Below are 18,840 nucleotides of genomic sequence, written 5' to 3' on the forward strand. Positions count from 1 at the left end.
GTGGCAACTGTACCAGAAAAAATAGAAAGTGTGATACAACAGGAACAGCAACAAAAACCTGACAAAGGTTCTAACCTATTTAAGGCCATTTAGCTGAACTTGCTTGCTTTTCACCTTTTATATCTAATGCATCCATTCAGTATTTTGCTTTTGCCTTGCTATATTTTAAATATCTTCAGATACTGCACATTTTTATTCTATGACATCTATTGTCCTAGATTGTAAGCTCCAAGGAGCAGGGCCCTCCTATCCCTTTTGTATTGAACTGTATTGTTGCTTTATTGTCTCCCTTTATATTGTAAAGCGCTGAGCAAACTGTTGGCGCCATATAAATCCTGTATAATAATAATATAATAATGTATAATTTGTTAAAAATGAGATATAAAAGGATGTCCCCTGATTCTTAGCTCCTTTCTGTCACATGAGCATTGCATTTCAAAGTACCCCTAATTTTTTCTATTCATACAGTATACAGTCCACAGTGACTATTTTGTATCTATAATTAAAAGCCATAAAGGACTTGGTTTAGATTTTCACAAATCCACAAGTTCTTCTCTAAAGTGAATCTAAATCTGCAAATATTCATTGGTTTTTACTTGAAATTGAGCATTAAAAGTTAGATAATGTCATGCATTTAATCTCAAAAGAAGGAACTGATAGTATTTTTGCAAATATTGCATATATGGAATTAGTTATCTTGAATGTTTTATCTACTAATTAATTACCTAAAAAAAAGTGACTGTTACTGCTTTTATGATATAGAAAGGGCTATACACCGGCAAATCACCAAGCATTGGCTCCTGTAATAAATGTATATGTAAATAATTCAGTAAAGTTGGCAGTGCCACAATTGAGAAGGAACCCTGCACCCCTGCAGGAGACACTAGGTGCTGTAATCATTGTCCATGCACTGTTCCAACCTAGGGGAAAACTTATATTGCAAACAATCTATTCAGTGTCATTACACCTGAATGTACAGTATACCATTAGTGCAAAGTGTTTTTATTTTTTCACGAGTGGTGCATATTATACACTGGAGTCTATTCCACAAATCCAGTAGAATTTTCATTATTATGCATTGTGACAATAGTGACATCTGGCAATGTGAATAGAGTGGGGGAGTAGTACTAAACAGCGTGCCAACTTTATTTTCCTCAAAAGTCAGTAACAAAAAGAGTTGGATTTGAATCTCATGTCTATGTTTGAAAGGCCTTGCTTAAGCCAGTTTAAGATATTCTTGACAAAAAGCAAAGAGGCTATACAGAATGCAGAAGTATCATTAACCACTACCAGCCAGGCTCAAGGACTGCTGATGGGGCCCTGTCATAAAAGGTCAAGTCATAAACAGTTTAGAGAGCAGCTTTTGTAGTACACATACAGCATGTATGTCTGGTTTTCAACCTAGAACTAAACTTCCAGAGCCCAATAATAAAACATTTTCTAAAAAAAAAAAAAAAAATTTCTCAGAGGCCATCTCTAATTTATATTCCATAACTCTTACTGAAACGAGTTACCTTCTTAAAAAGTGTCTACACTAATGCAGAAGAAGATGTCAGACACCAAAAATGTCTAATTTACAATGCTTAGAAGGATAATAAGACACAGGTAAGCATTAGCAGGGGCTGGGGAAGGGGAACTGCACACAGAAGGTTTTTTACGTTCATGCATAGAATGCATGAAGATAAAAAACCTCAGCCTTTAAAACAACTTTAAGTGTCTGGTGAGCGTAATAAAATACTCTCCAACACACCCCTTTGGACCATTTGATTGGATGAAGTTAGATCTTCAACACCCTCTTGAGGGACAGGAAAAAGTAGTTGTATTAGCAGCTCCGCACCCTTGTTTGACATACGGTATTTAAATATGCTAAGCTGAATCTCTGAATGCTCTGTCTAGAAATGAAGAATTTTGCCTCTTTGAAGGAGCTTTTATAGTATACAACTCTGTTATATTCATGTCTGGGCATTGCAGTGAATGATAGAGACATTTTATTGGTCAGAATTGCAACAGTGGACGCTGTGAAAGATGTATGTTTTTGGTAACACACATGCTGGCAGCTACCCTCTGTGCGCATAAAGGGTTAATGGCTCAATTAACCTGCTCCAGTGACAATTACTCTCAGTCTTTTGGTGCTTAGATTATTGTCCTGCCAACTAGAAAATCTCTGCACAGGGTGAAGTTGAGGGTATAATTGTTACATGCATCATTTGCATGTTAACTATTAAAATATGTTTTGGTATTATTGCACAGATTTGCTACATATATCATAAATTATATTACCATATTCTGCAGAATTCAGTACGCTCTATGCACCTTCCCGTAGTCTATATTCCATACTCCCTAGTTCATTTTGGGAGCAAGAAAAAGAGGGTGGCTACGTTCAAACTGTGGGACCTTGGAGAAAAATCGTATCCACCCTCTAAAACACAGGAGTCAAACTGCAGCCCTTCAGCTGTTGAGGAACTACAAATTCCATCATGATTCTATCTTTGAAAGTCATGCTTGTAACTGTCAGCCTTGGAATGCCTCATGGGATTTGTAGTTTCGTGACAGCTGGAGGACCACAGTTTGACACCCTTATGTCTAACAGAAAGTCAGATCACAGCAGCAAAAAGATAAAGGAAATTGGAGATCTGCAGGAGTCTGAGAGCAATAAAAGGTCATTTTTTGAGTTAAGAATATGCACTTATATTTAATATAATTTTTTGATAAAACTAGAGATAAGTGTCGCTTTAATAATTCAAAGAGCATCACTGCATCACACAGTTAACACAAAGTGCTATGCTGATGCTTCCTCGGGTGGTCGGTCCATGACACCCTTCACTCACATTATGTCCTCAATCTAATGGGTTGAATGATGCCTCTCAGAAGACTGAGGGCATCTTGTGGCAGAGAAGAGATACTCTGGAATACACCAGAGAGGATGTGAGTGTTGCAGCCAGAGCTGCTTTTATATTTCTACCAGCTTTTAACACAATATAAAAAAATACAATAGGCCATTTTTCAGTTTCCAGTGCTGTGATACCTTGACTGACAAATGACAACAATGTACCAAACTAAAGTTTACATAATTTTTTTTTTTTACAGATAGAGTTTTGGTTTGGTAGTATTAAGCAATCACTGAGTTTTTTTTTTTATTTTTCACAATATAAAGCAAAAGGGACCAAACATTTTGGGAAAAAAACCTTTCCCTTATTTTCTGTAAAATAAAAATGCCAGGACAGTATGAACACCTCCAAAATGTCCCCCTTTGTGAAGAATACATGTCATATACAGCAGGAGGCGGTGGTGAAGGGGTTAATGTACAGGTCATATACAGTGGCAGGATGGAGATGAAGTGGTTAATATGCAGATGTGCAGGAAAAGGGAGATGTAGATCACATAGAGGAAGGGTGGAAATCAAAAGTGTATGAGAGAAAAAAGATGAAAGGCTTAAACTTTGTCAGTTTCTGCTGCCATGGTCTTTCTATGACCAATCCAACAATCCCAAGGTATAGAGCCCTTTGGATCAGCTCTGTACACAGAGTCTATGATCCAAATCATACTTGGATGGCTCGGTTCACAGGCATTATTTGGCAGAATGGCTGTCCAAACGTGCTTAATACAGTGCTATTTTTAAATGACACTCGATAAACAACCATTAATCATCACTTTTAGATGTATGGCAGCAGTAAAGTGGTGGAACACAGGCTGAAGCACCTTTCTTTAAAAATGCACAGTTAGGCTTTATCATTGGAAGCAAAATAAAGTTTTTAAAAATACAAATTAATGAGAAATAGACACTTTCAGGAGTAAAATACTCATTAAAAATAACAATTCCAAGCAATCCAATATTTATTTTTGTGAATTGATTATTTTAATATGAAATATATCATGCAAATAATGAATGCAAGTAAAATAGCTCATTCAACGTTGTGAATTGATGCTACTGTCATTTATAGTGTATTTGTATCATAGGAAGTACAGGTCTTTTATTTTGATGTGGACATGTACCAATGATCTCCCATAAACTGCTCCCTTTTGTTGGAAGGGAATGGATTGAATCTTTCACACACCATCTTCTTCAGTAAGCTTAGATCAATATTTGTAATCTCACCTTCAATCTCACTGCACCTTGAATGCCAGTTCAATGGCATTAGGAATCCTGTGTACAAAGAATACAGAAAGACAGAGAAAAAGTTTCAAAGGCCCACATAGTGACGTTACGCTATGCATTTAAACATGACTCTTAAGATGCTAGTCCTAGGCTTTTAAGGGCCAAAGGCATTTAAACATAGCATAAATTTGACATCCACTTACATTAATGCTCATGCTGAAAAATTAAAATGTCAGTCCATTAATGTGGGTTGAACACTTATTGGTTCCTATTTATTTCTCTTCTATGGAAAAATACATTTGCTGAAGTTCCCAGGTTCCCCCAATTACATCCTATTTCAAGGGAGTCCTATCCTATTGGAAGTTTCATTCATTTACATTATAAGGTTTTACGTTGTATTGCTACTAGAGAAAGAACTGTAATCACCAAGGAAACTTATGCAGGAGAATCCAGATACCATGGGTAATAACAGATGAATTGTAACATATAGCCAGATTCAAAGGGTTCTAATGCAGTTTTGTTACCCTTTGTTCTTCCATTCCATCAATACTGTTAACGCAGCTTTAACCACTTGAGCTCCAGAAGATTCCCCTCCCCCCTTCCTGACCAGGTCATTTTTTGCGATATGGTGCTGCATTACTTTAACTGACAATTGCACGGTCATGCAACGCTGCACCCAAATGAAATTTACGTCCTTTTTATTTCCACAAACAGAGCTTTATTTTGGTGATATTTGATCGCCTGTGCGGGTTTTTTATTTTTTGTGCTATAGACAAAAAAAGACTGACAATTTTGAGGAAAAAAAACTGTCTTTTACTTTTTGTTAAGTAAAAAAAAAAAATCATATGTTGTCATAAATTTAGGCCAAAATGTATTCTGCTACATGTCTTTGCTAAAAAAAAATCCCAATACGTGTAAATTAATTGTTTATGTGAAAGTTATAGCGTTTACAAATGGCAGTAAATATACTGGAATTTTTTTTTTTTACTAGTAATGGAGGCGATCAGTGACTTATAGCGGGACTGCGGCAGGCATTCTGACACGGGGGGAACTGATTTTCTGTCACTGACATTCCGAGTGACAATACAGTGATCAATGCTAATAAAAAAGCACTGACACTGTACTAATGGCACTGGGCTGGAAGGGGCTAACATGTGGGTTGGTCAAAGGGTTAACTGTGTGCTGTTTTACTGTGTATGTGTTTCACTATAAGCACACTTCTTTGTATGGCTATGCAGAGCCATACAAAACAGTGTGCAGGAGCTAACAGGAGAGATCTGTATTGTCTATACACAGGTCTCTCCTCCCCATCAGAGATACTCGGAGTTCACCAGGTGTCGGCGAGAAATCGCCTGCCAGGACCCGGTGATTGACAAATTGCAATTGACGGTGCAGGTAGGGTTCGCGCCCTCTACTCGGAACTGCTAAATCACGTGTATATATATGTGATTTTGCGCACCCGTGCTGCCCTATAGCAGTATAACTATAGGGTGGGGCGGAAGCGGTGAAAATATATGTAAACCCTCACCTATGTAAACAACCTATTCAGTTTAAAATAGAAACGAAAAGCAAAACATTTGTGTATAGATCCAAAACTGGGACTGACAGGAACACCAAGGATTTCACACAAAGGAAGCATTACAAAGAGAACAGGATACGTTTTCATCCAGTCACAAATCAGGAATATAAAATATTGGGTTTAAATATTCCTGTGTGGCAATCCGGGGCAAAACGATAGGTTTACTTTATTGCCAGCCCCACTGGCAGCACCTTCTCACCTTCCCCAGGAGCAAAGAAACATGATTAGAATCTCCAGGTATGGGGGGGAACATGTGACTCTCTCTCCTTTCAATCACATACCACCTCTGGTGTTTGTCAATTGGCATTGCTCATGTACCAAGAGTCGTCAAATCTGGGTGGAAAAGAGCCTTCTACTCAGGAGTTGGAGGTTACCTTGTGAAAGAACAATGTTAGAGCTTCCACTCTTCTCCTGGCTGCTGAGTCAAGGGAGCAAAGGAAAGGTAAGTATACGTAGCTTTTCAGGCCAGCATATGTTGCTTTGCACTGATTTGCCCTGCTATAAATCTATGTCAAGGCAAAATTTAACAACTTACCTCCTTCATGACCAGGGATTTTTTTATGCTATTCAGCACTGTGCTACTTTAACTGGCAATTGCTCAGTCATGCAACACTGTACGCAAATTAAATTTAAATCATTTTTTTACACAAATAGGGCTTTCTTGTGGTGGTATTAATCAGAACTGGGTTTTTTATTATATAAATGAAAAATGACAGAAAACTTTGAAAAAATAAACAATATTTTCAACTTTCGGTGTAAAACATATCATTTTAAATAATTTAAAAATCTATTTTCTTCATAAATGAACGCCAAAATGTATTCTGCTACATGTCTTTGATAAAAAAAATCCCAATAAGTGTATTTTAATTGGTTTGTATGAAAGTTATAGTGTCTACAAACTGTGGTATATATTCTGACGCAGCTATACTGTAATACTGGTGATTAGCGACTTATAGTGGGACTGTTATAGGGTGGCGGGCAATCTGGCTGGGAGGGTCACTAACTTGCACTGACGTTGCTAATGACATTAATACAGAGATCGGGAAGGGGTTAACATCTAAGGACAATCAAGGGGTTAACTGTGTGCCTAACAAGTGTAATGTGTGCTGCTTTTATATACTAATCTGGCTGTTTTTTCTCCCTGCTTTTCATGCAAGAAGAAACAGCCAGATCACTGTTCCTATGTACACAGAGTTCTGTGTATGATTGGACACAGACAATCAGCATGTTTCTGCCAAAATCATTGGCTGCAATCTGCTGCCAAACTCATGCTGTGCCCAATCACAGCACAGGTTGGCAGGGGGGTGAGCAAACCCAGAAGAAGGCCGGTCATGTACATGTATGCAACTATACCTGTACCTGTTGCCTGCCGGCAATATACTGTATTGCGGTCAAAAGGTGGTTAAAAAAAAAAAAAACACATACTCAGTACATCGCTGCAATACATGCACATTTCTCTATGTTTTTACCCTTTAAAGATCTCTTAGTCAAACATAAGTGCATTCAGCTCCTAGTTTCCTATTGTGGACTGACAACACAGAAGCAATGCTGTGGACGGTTTTCTTTTGCTAAACTACTCAATTCATCCCAAAACGTATTCATCTCCGATGCATGGTCACTAAATGACTTGCAGCCCCAAAATAACAATTGGTACACCTAAATAGACTCTATGAGATAGCACAGGAAGTGTGCACAGGGCAGCTCTGAAATTCTGACAAGATCAAGACATATTTTTTGTACATGCAAAACAGATATAGCAAAATACTTTGAATTATATATTTAACAGACCAAAATGGAACAAAAATCGAATTTCATTGTTAGGCCGCACGTACCCTTTAAGTTAACATTGGAGTAGAAGTAAGTTTAAAGTTATCTGAAGCTCTGTATTTTGGAACTCGTGGAAACTCAAGACTCCTTGGACTCCCTGGACTGCATTTGTTTCATATAATTATTATGAAGTGATTTATAGAGCAGATCATTGAAAGTTATTTCTGTACCAGAGAAGCTTACACTCTAACTTCCATAGTGCAGTCATACAAGCACACAAATACACATTCCTGGGCCAGTTTGGGTAGAAGCCACTTAACCTTACAGTACGTTTTTAGGAAGAAGCTACATAGATATATCAGTGCTGACTTTTTTCCACTGTGCTTATTCTAATGAAACAATTGTGTCCCCTGTATCATTACCCTATTAATCCTACTTAGTAATTCTCATCATATTGGTGCAATATACTTTTTAGATTCTGTATACTTGCTTCGGATATAGATCACTTAATTGCTTACTTTATTTTAATTTGCCGTTTTTTTATATGCAGGAAACTGCTGAAGGAGAAGGGAAAACCAACACAACCAGCCGTTGTAAACAGGGGCTTTGCTCTCCTCATACCCCCAAAACAAGACACACCTAAACTGTTTAAAACCATATTGTCAGCTGCAGCTAACAGACCTGGATTACGTCTTCTACAGAAAGTGAAGAATCAACGAGAGGGACTGGTAAGGTCATAACTATGGAACATCATTATACAAGTGATTATGTATTAAAGGAAGTGTAACATAAGGGAGATTCTCATCTAAGGATGAATACACCAAGTTGCACAGATCAATATTCAATCCAGATCACTTTTATTTGCCAATACTCAGATATCCATTTTACATATTACTTTAATTCTTCAGTTCACACACGTGTCTTAATTGTTTGTACTGCTGGTGTTATTATTGGTACTCTGTCGTTGATATTAATTTCTGGTGTAACCACCCTACAGAGTGGTTAAAGTACTGGTGCTGTAATCTGACTATATTTCTCCAAACTCGTTATTACTAAACCCATAGGTTTATTCACACATATTTTATTCCTCACTCCCTCAACCATGGCTGGGCAAAGCACCCATCCACCCTAAATGTTTAATTTTGCACAAAGAAAAAGGTTTTAAACCTACAAGAGGCACGGAGAATCATTCCTGTACTTTCCTATATCACACCTCCTAACCACCTGAAATGGAAATGAGGAGCACATTTCAGCACAAAATATTTAGGAAAAGGGTGTACCCCCTGTAGTGCTGCTTGCAGTGCTTCAGATTACATGGACCACGAGGAATTGTTATGCACAAATTGCTTGGGTAAACTGATGTGGGCTTTTTTAACTCTCCACTTCCTTAAGAAATACAATACAATACATTTCATGCAAACTCTACATTTGTCTAACACTTTTGGAAGACATCTGTACATTATGCCAAATATAGGGAGAACCAAGTGGAAAAGAACAGAAAGATTTGGCTCCAAAAGCAATACAGTACCCCAAATGGGGAGCATTTGGGAACTATGCTATATAGCTTCATTATGAATCATCTTCAGACAGCATGTCTCTAATCTCTGTATAGCTGAGTTTCATTAGTTGCCAATAAATATGTTTGTGGGTGGGTAGGAGGACAGGGGGTGGAATAGGTTCTGGGCCTCTACTGGGTCTTTTCACAGTTTGGACTGCTGTGACCCCTTTTTCCTTGTCAGTGATTGACACTACACTTTAAAAGATGTGCACAAGGCCATGCAGGACAGATTTTTGCTTTTACATATTAGCTACAAAGTCATTTGTGACTTATGGACGTTGATGTATTATATGCATTGTTATCTTATAACAGCAGCAGGATTTTCAATAGAATTGATAGTATTGTAAAGGACAAACAAGACAGGTTGTGTTTGGCCACCCACAGCTCTACCATAAGCTGCGGCTCACATTTCTGTTTCTCACCTTTTAAAAGCTATCATCATGAGACACAAAGTAACTAACACTTTGTAAAGTGTAAGCTCCCAAGGTCACCAGGCTTGTGGGGAAGGTCATGGAAACAGGCTTTATATGAAAAGGAAATTATAATTTTGCTGTTAGTGATACATTCCTTCAGAAAGGTCGATAGATGCATCATTCAGCCAAGATGATGGATAGCCATTCACAAATCCAGCAGGAGTAAAGACACATTGTGTAAACAGCAGAATTACAATTTGAGACTGGATGTAAAGTGGGTAGATGACGCTGTATGGAGAAAAGCAGACCTATCTTATTAGAACTAGAGATTGCATTGACCCTATATTGACGTCACAAAATATTATCTATCCATTACAGAAATTTTAAAGTTAAACTCTGGGTAAGCAGTCTTGTGATCCAGGTACCCCGGGCTGAGATCACAACCCAATCATGTGCTCTCAGACAGAGAAGTGCAGTTTACTTAAAAATTCTGGAAATTGGAGAGTTAGATGTTGCAATGAATCTGTCATCAGCCTTTCATCCCCAGTCTAATGGTCAGACTGAGAGGACCAATAAAATTCTTTATATAATACAAAGAAAAATGTAACTTAAAAAGTGAAATTAGCTGCAAACACAATAAGAAATAACACACAAAAATGTAAAATATAAAATTTCACCATGTTACTTTTTTTAAAAAAAAAAGGTCCATGCCCCAGAAGATGTTTTGTAACATAACATGCATAGGAAGGAGCCATTTTGCTGATGTCATCGCACTGGAAAATCTACCCAGAAGTAATTACTGTTTGCCAGCTAGAGAGTTTTTCTTAATGCGCAGTCATTTTATGGTAGATATAAGGGCAATATTCTGATCAATAAAGGCTATGAAATGATTTTCTACACTATGTTGGGCGCTGTTTGTTCTCTCTTTCCACTGAGCCTTTATCATTGAAGACTGGAGGTGGCAGCCTAAATGTAAGTGGGGTGAGACGGTCCTGTGAAGGAGAAAGAAGTACATCGGTGGCACCTAACCATATTAGGCAATGGGCATTCTATCTATGACTTCTCTTTAATTAAGGGGCCATACACATTTAGTAAGCTTACATCTTAGCACTCTCTTTTGGTGAAGGTTGTGGAGAGGACCGGTGCTAGACTATTTCGTGCCCTAGGCAAGACCAGCTACTTGCAAACACACACACATCACCCCCCCCCCTCCAAAAAAAAAGAACAATGAAAAAAAAAGTAGAAACTATTAATTCAACAAAACATGAAACTGCTACATTCCTTTCAATTTGCAAACATAAGTGCCATAAGTTGCCACCAGCACCAATATTAACCTCCCTGGCGGTATTCCCGAGTGTAGCTCGGGGTAAAGTTTCAGCACCACAAGCGGTAACCCTGAGCTACACTCGGGAATACCTTGCAGCGTTGCTCCGGGATCTCTTCTTCACTTACCATGTCCTGCGCTCCCACGATGTCCCCCCTGCAGTGTCCCCGGCAATGTCCTCCGGCCGATGCCGGCATCTGTCCTACGGGTTCTGTTCCCTGCGACGTCAGGACGTACGGGGGAAGGAACGGTGGGAAATTTAAAAAGTGACAATCACTAAAATCACATAGTAAAACATTACTGTATCAAAACATTTCACATACATTTTGTCCCTAGTGCTTTCTCCTGCGCCCTGCCTGCATTTTTACTGCCTTGAAACTGAGAAAAGTCCATGGCGTCCAAAAAACGTCCCTTTAGGTCAAAAGCGGTTTTAGACCAGCTAGAGAACAGCGATAGTAAATCAGAACCACTTGCAGAATTGAGTGATGATTCGTGGGGAAATTCGTCATCAGACACTGAAAACGATTTTGCGACTTTGCTCAGTGATGTGCGAACTGGCGCTCTATTTCAGATTTCAGTGTTTTTGGTTTGATTATATTATTGAATTAAATTTATTATATTATTTTTTATAATTATTTATTAAATTATCATTTATGATTTCGTGTTTCAAATTTTAACATAAAAGGCAGTGGGTCCTAGGCAGCTGACTAGTTTGCCTAGTGGGAGCACCGGCCCTGGTTATGGATCCATTTGGCACCTTTTTTTGGAAGAGAAACAGTTTTGCACAATATTTAAAGGACTTATTTTTTTCACTTTGTTGGGGACTTTCTTTATTTTAAAAATGTATTTGTATATAACACAGTGACACCTTAGTTGATGAGTTTGAAAATTTTATGTATTTATAACACACTTTTCTAATTGTTTTTTTTAATTATTGGTAGTACTTTCTGTATATACATTTTTTGCAGCAGAGTTATCGTTTATAAATCAAACTCTGGAGCAGTACCTTCAATGTTTTGTCAGGATGACTGGGTGAACTTCAGAATTTGCTTATAACAATTCTAAACATAGCTCCACTGCTCAAAGTCCTATTTTCTAAACACCTGGAATCAACAAGTTTTTATTCCTGATCTCAATATCTCAGCTCCAATTCCTGCTGTTACCAACAGATTAACTACATTGCAGGACATTCAGGAGAAACTGGCCGAGGCTTTAAAGGAGGCTCAGGAATGTTAAAAAAAAGGCTGATGACATTGCAGATCACTTCCTACCATTAATGTTTGTGACAAAGTTTAGCTATCAACTAAAAATGGAAAGGAATACATTTCATCTGCAACACTGGGTCAAAAGGTTGTAAGACCTTTCCAGATTTCAGCTCAAATTAACCCAGTCACTTTTCACTTAAAACTTCCTGACAGTATGAAGATTCACCCCATGTTTCATGTATCTTTCCTCAAACCAGTTCATGGAAACCCCTTCTCTGGGAGCATTTCCCCACCCTCTCCACCTGTTGAGGTGCAAGATGTAGCAGAGTTAGTGTATGGGAAAATTCTAGAGTCCAGGATTTTTAGGAACAAATTACAGTATCTGGTTCCAAGGGAAGGATATGGGCCGGAAGAGAATTTTTGGGAAACTGAGAACATTAATGGCCATAGAATAACAAAAGAATTCAACTCGAGGTTTCGCCATGAACCTGGAACATCCTGGAAGGAGGGAAGTACTGTCAGGGCCGGAATTTGATCCCACGACCCAGTGGCGTATCATCCATGAGTACAGGGTGCTCACAAGCCCCGGGGAGGAGGGTCCCACTGCACTCCCACAGACACTGCACCCATGGATGATACATATCAAGGGCAGTGTTGGATCTACCAGCAGGGCTGATAGGGGGTACCACTGGTCCTCCTGTATCTGTGTCTCTCCCTGAAGCCGATATAAAGACGGTTTCTTTCCCCCCCCCCACCGTCTTTTAGCTGAATGGAGAGACACAGACACAAGGCATCATTCTGTCATTTCCCCCCTCCCTCCACAGTGTCTGCACCAATCTCCCTCTGCTGATATCTGTGAGCCCTGATCTCCCACGTGTACCTGGCCCCCTCCTGCAGCGCTGCATTCCTGACAGCTGCTGTGGGTACCAAGGCTGTATCTGGGTCCTGTATCTATCAGAAGGCAATGCAGGGAGTCTGCTTCTATCTGTTTGGAGAAAAAAAAAAACCCTTCAAATAGAGCCTTATCGGCTTCTGTGTGGAGGAGAAGCAGGTCCCTGAGAAGGGCTTTGGAACATCCAGCACTGTAGGCGATTCTATGGAGAAGAAGGAAGGAGACTGCTGGGTGCTAAGGGGTGAGAGGAGTGGATGGGAGGAGGGAGAAATTCTATGTGCAAAAGCAGTGAGGGGAGCGGATTGGCTGAGCAGTGAGATCTGTGGTGGGGGATGTGTGATGTTCTAGGTGCAGAGGGGTGAGCTGTGGATGGGAGGGTGTTCTAGGTGCAGAGGGGTAAGCTGTGGATGGGTGATAATCTAGGTGCAGAGGGGTGAGCTGTGGATGGGGGGGGGTGTTTTAGGTGCAGAGGGGTGAGCTGTGGATGGGGGGGGGGGTGTTTTAGGTGCAGAGGGGTGAGCTGTGGATGGAAGAGTGTTCTAGGTGCAGAGGGGTGAGCTGTGGATGGGTGATGTTCTATGTGCAGAGGGGTGAGCTGTGGATGGGGGGGGGGTGTTTTAGGTGCAGAGCGGTAAGCTGTGAATGGGAGGGTGTTCTAGGTGCAGAGGGGTGAGCTGTGGATGGGGGAGTGTTCTATGTGCAGAGGGGTGAGCTGTGGATGGGGGGGGGTTAGGTGCAGAGGGGTGAGCTGTAGATGGGAGGGTGTTCTAGGTGCAGAGGGGTGAGCTTTGGATGGGTGATGTTCTAGGTGCAGAGGGGTGAGCTGTGGATGGGGGGGTGTTTTAGGTGCAGAGGGGTAAGCTGTGGATGGGAGGGTGTTCTAGGTGCAGCGGGGTGAGCTGTGGATCAGGGGGGGGTGTTCTAGGTGCAGAGGGGTGAGCAGTGGATTGTGGGGGTGTTATAGGTGCAGAGTAGAGTTGGATCTGATGTTCGAGTCGAACATTGGCTGTTTGTGTGTTCGGCGAACACACGAGCAGTAAAGGCGTTCAACGGGTTGTTTGCCCGCCGTGCCCCACAATGCACAGCACCCTGACAGTGCATTGTGATTGGCCAAAGCAATGCACCTGACCTGGGGCACCACACCCTCTTTAAGCCATTCCCAATATTTAGTGCAATTGAAACCATGGCCAGTTTTTGCCACATTTCTCTTTTTCTCTATGCCTAGGGTTCACTTTTGATCTTGCAAACGGGCCCACTGATTTCAGGATACACCCCTGGCATGACCTCCGCTGTGCATGGCAGTAGCTCTCCTTGCTGAGCCACCTGAGATGCAGGATAGCATCCTGTCTGAACCTTTGGATAATCTTGCCTTGTACCATGTTTCTTGTGAATCTTGAACTCCTTGTTCCATCTATGAACTCTCTATTTAAGCCATGCCTTTGCACTGTTTGCCAAATCATTGTGCTCTCTGCAGCCGATATATTGCTCCTTTGCATACCTGCAGCTGTCCTTATCTTCACTACCACTCGTTACCAACCTTTGGCTTGTTCCTTGACTACACTTCTGTTTGATCACAACATGCAAGCACTTATTACTTAAAGGATCTGCTACTGAAAGCTTGGTGCCAGATACCACAGCATACCTTCAGAGGAGTCCATGTCTCAACATGTCAGGGGGCAGCAAAAAGGAGTCTTACTCAATATTAGGTGGGTGGTCATAATGTTATGGTGGGAGATCATAATGGTATGGCTGAATCTGTTTATGTATTCATTTCTTTCTTCTCAGGGAGTACACATGAGATAACCAGAAACACACTGTGCAACTGAAGAACTCTCACGTGCATGCACGAGGCAAAACTATAATAGAATCTTTTGACTGTTTTCATATGGGCCAGTGATATCAGTTTATTTGCTTGATAACACTTAATGCTTGATGACACACTTTGCCTTAGTGTGAGCCTTGAACTGTAAAAGCCATAGCGGTACAGGGGACAGCCCACCCATGCGTGATTAGTTGCTTTTCAAAAGGACTTTTCAATTATGGTTTATTCACATCATTACTGTTTCCTGAAGGGGTCCCGGAGGACCATAAGGATCCTGACAGTTAAAGTAATGTGTGTGTATTCAATCAGATGCATCACTACCTTCAGTTTAACACAAAAATGCCTGGAACCTTCAGAAAAGTACACTTGTGGGAAAGAAAATGCTTTGTCATTTTGTTTTCTCCTGGACTCCTCTGGGCCAGTGACTGGTTTCACATTTTTAATGCTAACGCTGCCAGTTTCCTGGAGTTCTTATCCTTAGCCGGGGGCCGAACACACACAGCATGCCTAATATCACCTCACAGACTTCAGCTGACAAGTCATCTAGAACTTTCCCAAGGCAGACTCCTCCGTAAGACAGACGGTTCAAAGAACTCTGTCTGCTAGAATATTAATATAAAACAAACACAAATTCATCATAGCCATAACAGATATGCAAGATACAATGTGACACCAAATAACTAAAAGGGAGTCAAAAAATGGACCTATGCATCACGCAGTCATATAAATTAAAGCGTATCTAAACCTAATAGCAAAAATGTAATCTATTGCAGCTTACCAGTACTTAGGTGTGACAGCTGCATTAGTTTTCTTTTTAGACCTTTTTCCTTTATGTTCACCTGGTTATCGAGCCAGTAAATTTGTTATTTTTCAACTTCCTTTAACAGACCAAGCTGTCCAGCAAAATTGACAGTTAGAGGGTTGAAACAAATCATTTACCACTGACGGGTGCTTATAGTGGCAAGCTTTTATTAAAGTGATATGCACATCTCTTTAGCAATAAAATGCCCCTACCTGCCTGCTCACTGTCCTCTTCGGTACTGCAAACTGAGCTGTGCATGCACAGCTCAGCTTACAGTGCCAGGCCGGTCTCTGAGTGCAAAGATGACTAGCTCCTCTGCATGGAGTGATGTCACCCCCCCGCTGGCCAATGAAGGAACCTGAAGACCGGCACACAGAAGAAGATAACGGTGCCAGTGAGGGACTGTTGGACAAGTATTCCTCCTTTAGTTCTGCTTTAATTCCAAAAGGAAACAAAATAGCTGTTGCTGTAAGTGATAGCTGAAGTTCATATTTCATTTGTCAGTCAAACCAATCTAAATCTGCTAGCCTCTCCACAGATTGGCAATATTGCTGTCCAAAGGTGTCTTCGTTGCTCCTCCATCCAGAGTGGAGACACCCTAACACAGGGAGTGTGTTTCTGGCCAGATCACCAGGTTAAAAATAAAGAGAAAAAGGAAACCTAATGCAGCCACCACATCTAAGGACTGGAATCTGAAATGCATATTTTGTTGGGGGGGAGGGGGGTTAGATATGTTTCAATTAAACTGATCCTTTAGAAAATGTAAAGCTAAATAAATGGGAACAGCTTTTTCTGAGGCATGGAGTGTTTATTGGGAAGAATTAAAGGAAAACTATTACAAGCACATAGTGCATGGCTGTACAGAAGTCACTTGCCCAGTGGTCTTTCTTAGGGGTTATGGATGAGGTTCGGGTTTGCTGCTGTCATGGATTTGATGCAAATCCTGTAGGTTTCAGATGTGCAGTCTTAGTGAGTTTTTGTGTTGATTCGCCGAGGAGATTTTTAAAACATAATGCACTGACCTAGGCTTAACAAAGGGGGTCTACCTGACAAAATGCATCGTCATCCAACCATTACTATGCTGACCTGCTATTGGGAAGAATTCTTTCTACCTCTGAATGCTGCACTCTGCAGTTTGGTTGGGTGGGTCCACCAAGTCAATGACATCTTCTAGGACTGTCTTAGGCTCCTAAAAGCAAAATTAAGTCAGCATCATCATGTGTAAGCTCTAAAATCTTCTTTATTGTGATGCACAAAAGATAAAAAAAACCACACACCGGGAATGTTGATGCATTTCAACATGGGTGGGCTTTAGTTATGAGTAAACTAGTTATGAATCTCTGTGGCTCAATTTTTATCTCCTGTGGATCGCAATAAAGAAGACTTTAGAGTTTATAAACAGTAATGCTTTTTGCATTTTGCATTTGGAAGTTTCCTTGTCAGTTTGGAGAGACTGTAGTCTGGGCACACATGTGGCTGTTCTATATGTTCTATGGTATTTAGGTTGTAGCAGCACATCTTTTTTTCTGTTCTAAGCTCCTACCCGCACAGCTAGCTATGGTTGGAGGGACCCTCTGGACTGGACACTGGTGCACTACCATGGTCCACAGATAAGCTACTTACATACTTTCTTTTGTGAGTGTTTTAGACTACGTTCACATGGGCAACTAGGGCAGGTGCGAATGACAGCGGCAGGAACTGCTGATTTCTGCATCTGTTTCAGGCACCTGTGAGTACCTGTACACTCTAATGACAGGTAAAAGGTGGCCACAGCTCTCTGTGGCTGACCACCCAACTTAAACTGCGATGATTGCTGCTGGACACACTTTGTGTGCTTCCAGCAGCAATCACTGCAGGTAATCAATGGCAGGATAGACAGCCATGCATAGCTGAAGCCACTGCTGACCTGTCATTGAAGTGTACAGGGATCGGTGGCCACAGTTAGCTGCTCAGAGGTAGCTAAAACAGCTGCAGGAATCAGGCTTCAGGTGTTTTGTTTTAGTCAATGGAAAGCACTAAGGAAAGGGGAGGGGAGAGACCAGTTCTTGGAGGCTCATAAATATGTGAAAAAATGCTACAGTCCCAGAATTTTATGTGCAAATTCCGTTCCTCAAAACTAATTGTGCTTGGTGACATTCGTGCTCCATACAAACTTTCTGATGTGCTCCACCACAATGAACCAACACCTCTCAATGCTGCCACTTACCTCAAGGTTTGACCCACACAAACGTAAGGTTAAACACACTTTCCCAACACTCTGGGTATAGTAAATGGCAATATTCCTCCGATCAACTTGTAACAGGTAAGTATCAAGATAAGACAACAGGACTCAACTCAATGTAAAATATAAAGCAAAAAGGACCTCATGGTGCAGTATCAGAGTAACTAATTTGCTTTTATTAAAAGAGATTAAGAACACTCACAAAAGCATTTGTCAGGAATGGACTGGCCAGCAATAGTGGGACTCACCTGCCTTATGAGCTGCAGTACCAGGGCTGGCCAGCGGGTGCTTCCAGCAATCAGAGACTCAACCTTGCAGCCAGTCAAACACCTGGAACTAATTATACTGGTGTATTTAAGGGACATTCAGACCTGCAGACTCTGCCTTGGTGTGTGTTTTTCCTGGGCCCTGTATCTTGTAAACCTGCGTTCCTGTTCCTGTCTTGTTGCTGACCCTGCTTGATTCTGACCTCTGCTGACTTCTCCTGTTCTGATCCCTGACTTGTGACCCTGACCATCCCTCTGCCTGACCCTCTGTACCACGCTGCCCGCTACCTGCTGAACCTGGCCTGTGACCCCGACCATTCTCCGCTTGCTCCCCCTGTACCTACCTGCCCGATTGATATTGACCCGGCCTGCCTGACGACGCTTGCATTGTATGTACTGTCATCTGTGGGTGGTTTGGTTTGTTTGCACTGTGTTATGTTTTAGTATTGCACTGCGTTTATGTTTGTATTGTTAGTGTTAATAAATTATATTGTTTATAACATATCTGAAGTCTGCGTTTCCCTGCGTCAGTCACATACCTCTGGTCATACCCAGAGCCCTGACATTACACCAAGGCCAATCCTGACCAGGAGTGGCTGCACAGGGAAGCCATCTTGGTTTGTTGATGGGAAGGATGGATCTGGATGAGGTTGTGTATTTATATCTGCTAGTGTTTGATGACAGAGAATACGCTTATCAAACTCTGAAGGAGTATCCCCGGGATGAACTGCTAGAATGTATACGGATCGCTCATGTTCTAGTAGATCAGGGCACAGAATTCTCTGAGGTGCAGCCATTGATGCAGGTTTGTGCTGAGTTGGTTTCATCTGGTACCCCCGAATGCAGGGATGAATTTTTGCCGCCATTTAGTGCTGACCAGGTAGAGTCCCTGGTA

General features: G+C 41.0%; 1 protein-coding gene across 1 annotated transcript in view; it reads left to right on the plus strand.

Annotated features, from left to right (window-relative positions):
- Positions 1-18,840, plus strand: part of CNGB3 (cyclic nucleotide gated channel subunit beta 3) — a 209,217-nt gene that overhangs the window by 182,894 nt on the left and 7,483 nt on the right. Inside the window, exon 18 of the mRNA XM_089679736.1 lies at positions 7,993-8,170. Within this exon, the coding sequence (XP_089535862.1) occupies positions 7,993-8,170 (178 nt within the window). The remainder of the gene's footprint in view (positions 1-7,992; positions 8,171-18,840) is intronic.

This window comes from Staurois parvus, unplaced genomic scaffold (assembly GCF_062004578.1).
Source record: "Staurois parvus isolate SC_StPar_1 unplaced genomic scaffold, SC_StPar_1.0 ptg000230l, whole genome shotgun sequence".
NCBI classification, from domain to species: domain Eukaryota; kingdom Metazoa; phylum Chordata; class Amphibia; order Anura; family Ranidae; genus Staurois; species Staurois parvus.